General features: G+C 46.1%; 1 protein-coding gene across 1 annotated transcript in view; it reads right to left on the bottom strand.

Moving 5' to 3' along the window:
* Positions 1 to 2,292: 2,292 nt before the first annotated feature.
* The window catches only part of LOC137616993 (putative protein tag-278), a 2,364-nt gene continuing 677 nt past the window's right edge, over positions 2,293 to 3,979 (bottom strand). Inside the window, exon 1 of the mRNA XM_068346859.1 lies at positions 2,293 to 3,979. This exon is cut by the window's right edge and continues 677 nt beyond it. Within this exon, the coding sequence (XP_068202960.1) occupies positions 2,293 to 3,979 (1,687 nt within the window).

Genomic DNA, 3,979 nt, shown 5'->3' with positions numbered 1-3,979 from the left:
TGTTTTGCCGGGCGATGAAGCCAAGAGGGCCAGGCGGTGAAGCCAAGCGCCATTGTTTTGCCGGACAATGAAGCCAAGCGGGCCAGGCGGTGAAGCCAAGCGCCATTGTTTTGCCGGGAGATGAAGCCAAGCGGGCCAGGCGGTGAAGCCAAGCGCCATTGTTGGGCCGGGCAGTGAAGCCAAGCAGGCCAGGCGGTGAAGCCAAGCGACATTGTTTTGCCGGGCGATGAAGCCAAGCGGGTCAGGCGGTGAAGCCAAGCGCCATTGTTTTGCCGGACAATGAAGCCAAGCGGGCCAGGCGGTGAAGCCAAGCGCCATTGTTTTGCCGGGCAGTGAAGCCAAGCGGGCCAGGCGGTGAAGCCAAGCGCCATTGTTTTGCCGGACAATGAAGCCAAGCGGGCCAGGTGGTGAAGCCAAGCGCCATTGTTTTGTCGGGCAGTGAAGCCAAGCGGGCCAGGCGGTGAAGCCAAGCGACATTGTTTTGCCGGGCAGTGAAGCCAAGCGGGCCAGGCGGTGAAGCCAAGCGCCATTGTTGGGCCGGGCAGTGAAGCCAAGCAGGCCAGGCGGTGAAGCCAAGCGCCATTGTTGGGCCGGGCGATGAAGCCAAGCGGGCCAGGCGGTGAAGCCAAGCGCCATTGTTGGTCCGGGCAGTGAAGCCAAGCGGGCCAGGTGGTGAAGCCAAGCGCCATTGTTTTGCCGGGCGATGAAGCCAAGCGGGCCAGGCGGTGAAGCCAAGCGCCATTGTTGGGCCGGGCAGTGAAGCCAAGCGTGCCAGGCGGTGAAGCCAAGCTCCATTGTTTGGCCGGGCGATGAAGCCAAGCGGGCCAGGCGGTGAAGCCAAGCGCCATTGTTAGGCCGGGCAGTGAAGCCAAGCGGGCCAGGCGGTGAAGCCAAGCGCCATTATTTGGCCGGGCGATGAAGCCAAGCGGGCCAGGCGGTGAAGCCAAGCGCAATTGTTTTGCCGGGCAGTGAAGCCAAGCGGGCCAGGTGGTGAAGCCAAGCGCATTGTTTTGCCGGGCAGTGAAGCCAAGCGGGCCAGGTGGTGAAGCCAAGCGCCATTGTTTTGTCGGGCAGTGAAGCCAAGCGGGCCAGGCGGTGAAGCCAAGCGCCATTGTTTTGCTGGGCAGTGAAGCCAAGCGGGCCAGGCGGTGAAGCCAAGCGCCATTGTTGGGCCAGGCAGTGAAGCCAAGCGGGCCAGGTGGTGAAGCCAAGCGTCATTGTTTTGCCGGGCGATGAAGCCAAGCAGGCCAGACGGTGAAGCCAAGCGCCATTGTTGGCCAGGTGATGAAGCCAAGCGCCATTGTTGGCTAGGCCATGAAGCCAAGCGTCATTTTCCCCACCCAAACAGGACGCGCTCATTCATCAGTATCAGAGGTTCTTCACCTGCTTAGCCAGTCCTTAAGCCTAAAAAAAAAACCTTAAACCTAAAAAAAAACTTAAGCCTAAAAAACAAACCTTAAACCTAAAAAAATAAACCTTAAGCCTAAAAAAAACCTTAAGCCTAAAAAAAAACCTTAAACCTAAAAAAAAAAACCTTAAACCTAAAAAAAAAACCTTAAGCCTAATAAAATAAAGAAGAAAAAGAAGAAGATACTATTCCTTTCACAAAATTGTGAGGGCATTTACTCACCAAGTATCAGGACCAAAACTTATTCTGCTCATCGCAGCTCTTCAACCTTCATCACCAGCCATTTGATGAACACCTATCCAGACTGTCCTCCTTTGGAAGAGGCGCAGCTTCCCTCCCCAGCTGAAGTATCTTGGGTCAACCTATAAGGACAAGAGTGCGTACTAGAAGAAGCCTAGCTCGTTCCCTCTGCAGAGCCAGTCTTCTAGATTATTCCCCCAGAACTACCCGAAGGTTGGTATCCAGAGGAATAGATCTAGATATCCGACCATTTGTACACTTGACGGACGCCTTGTACTCGTTCACCAAGGTACATAGCATACTAGAATTTGATAGGTTTCTTCCCTCTGCATAGCCCGTTGTCCTCCAGGGTGGTCCAAGCATCATCCTTCAAGCTGGATAGTTGAGCATTGCATCCCTCAAACTGGCTAGTCCTTCCAAGTGTTCTTCAAGGTGGGTGGTCAGTCAGGTTAAAGATCCTTAAGTTCTGGTCCTTGCAAAACTCGCCTAAATCTAATTTTCCTCTCAAAATAAACTGAAATTGAAATTCTTCTTGTTCTTGTTCTTTTTTTTTTTTTGTATTTTTTTTGTATTTTTTTTTTTTTAGTTTTTTTTTATTGTTTTTTTTTTAGTTTTTTTTTTTTTTTATCCATTTGCGGATCCACTTAACGGTGTCTCTTCAGAAGCTTATAGATATGATCGGCTGCTAATTGAACCTGCTTAATGGTGCCAATGATTGTTATTAGATTACTGGAGTCATCCTTTCGTGGCATACAAATGGATTTGACACCACTCTCCCGGGTGATTTCCTTCAGCTTCCTTACTTCCACTCCATAAATGGCTCTGTGGAACTTCCTTGGGATATCCAAGTCGGCAGTCACGTGCCCCTTTTTCTCATAGTCCCTCTTGGTGTTAACTCTAACCTTCGCACCTTGGAAGGTGATATGACACTCAGGTCCACCGATTTTCTTTTTAAAGAATCCAGTTGTGCCTCTTCCCATATGAGCTAAGGGGACCTTTTTAGTCTCCTCTTCCCTGGAAGTTTCCTTCTGGAGCTTCTGCTCTTCCAGATTTTTGTTGTTGTTTTGAGGGAGATTCCCTTTTGAGGCTTGTAGCCGGCCCAGCAATTCACCAACACCAGATGCCCCTCCAACGACCTCCTTCTCCTCCTTATGTCCGTTGGCATCCAGGTCCAGCCTCTGCTTCTCTGTTTTCATCTGACCAATAATCCCAGATTGCTTCCCAATCGTTTCTTTCAGTTCCTGGATCTCTTTCTTAAATACAGATTCCGTCCGATGAATAGCGGCCACTTTTTCACCCTTAATTCTTTCTAGTTGCTCTCTCAAGTCAAGATTTTTTTCCTCCATCTCAATTGACTTATCGTAATATTCTTCCTTAAGACTTACTAACTCCTCTAAGAGGCCTTTATACCTTTCATTCCTGACCAAATCGTTGACTTTAGCCTCAGTCAGCTTCATCTCTAGTCTTTCTTTTTCTGTTTCCATCTCTCTAATAATTTCTAATTGCTTCTCAATTGTCTCTTTCAGTTCCTCAGTATCTTCCTCAAATACAGATTCTAACCGATGAATAGAGGCAACCTTTTCACACTCACCTTTTTCTAGTTGCTTACTTAATTCAAGATTTTTTTCTTCCATCTCACTTGATTTCTCGTAATATTCTTCCTTAAGATTTACTAACTCCTCTAAGAGGCTGTTGTAATTTTTGTTCCTGACCAAATCCTTTTCTTTAGCCTCAGTCAGCTTCATCTCTAGTCTTTCTTTTTCTGTTTCCATCTCTTTAATAATGTCCAATTGATTCTGAATTGTTTTTTCTAATTCCTCAATTTCTCCCTCAAATATAGATTCCAACCGATGAATAGACTCTGCTTTTTCACCTTCAACATTTACTAGTTTCTCGCTTATTTCAAGATTTATTTGTTCCATCTTAGTTAATTGATTTAGATATTCTCCGATTGAAACATTTTTATTTGATAATTCGTCTTTTATCTGATCGTTAGTTTGTTGAAGATCTTGCAACTCTGTTGAGAATTTTTCAGTCTCGAATTCTTTTTCTGTTTCCATCTCTTTAATAATGTCCAATTGATTCTGAATTGTTTTTTCTAATTCCTCAATTTCTCCCTCAAATACAGATTCCAAACGATGAATAGAGTCTGCTTTTTCACCTTCAACATTTACTAGTTCCTCGCTTATTTCAAAATTTATTTGTTCCATCTTAGTTAATTGATTTAGATATTCTCCGATTGAAGAATCTTTATTTGATAATTCGTCTTTTAGCTGATCGTTAGTTTGTTGAAGATCTTGCAACTCTGCTGAGAATTTTTCAGTCTCGATT

This window comes from Palaemon carinicauda, chromosome 2 (assembly GCF_036898095.1).
Source record: "Palaemon carinicauda isolate YSFRI2023 chromosome 2, ASM3689809v2, whole genome shotgun sequence".
NCBI classification, from domain to species: domain Eukaryota; kingdom Metazoa; phylum Arthropoda; class Malacostraca; order Decapoda; family Palaemonidae; genus Palaemon; species Palaemon carinicauda.
The sequence above is the reverse complement of the archived record's forward strand: the minus strand, read 5'-3'. Positions and strand labels throughout refer to the sequence as shown.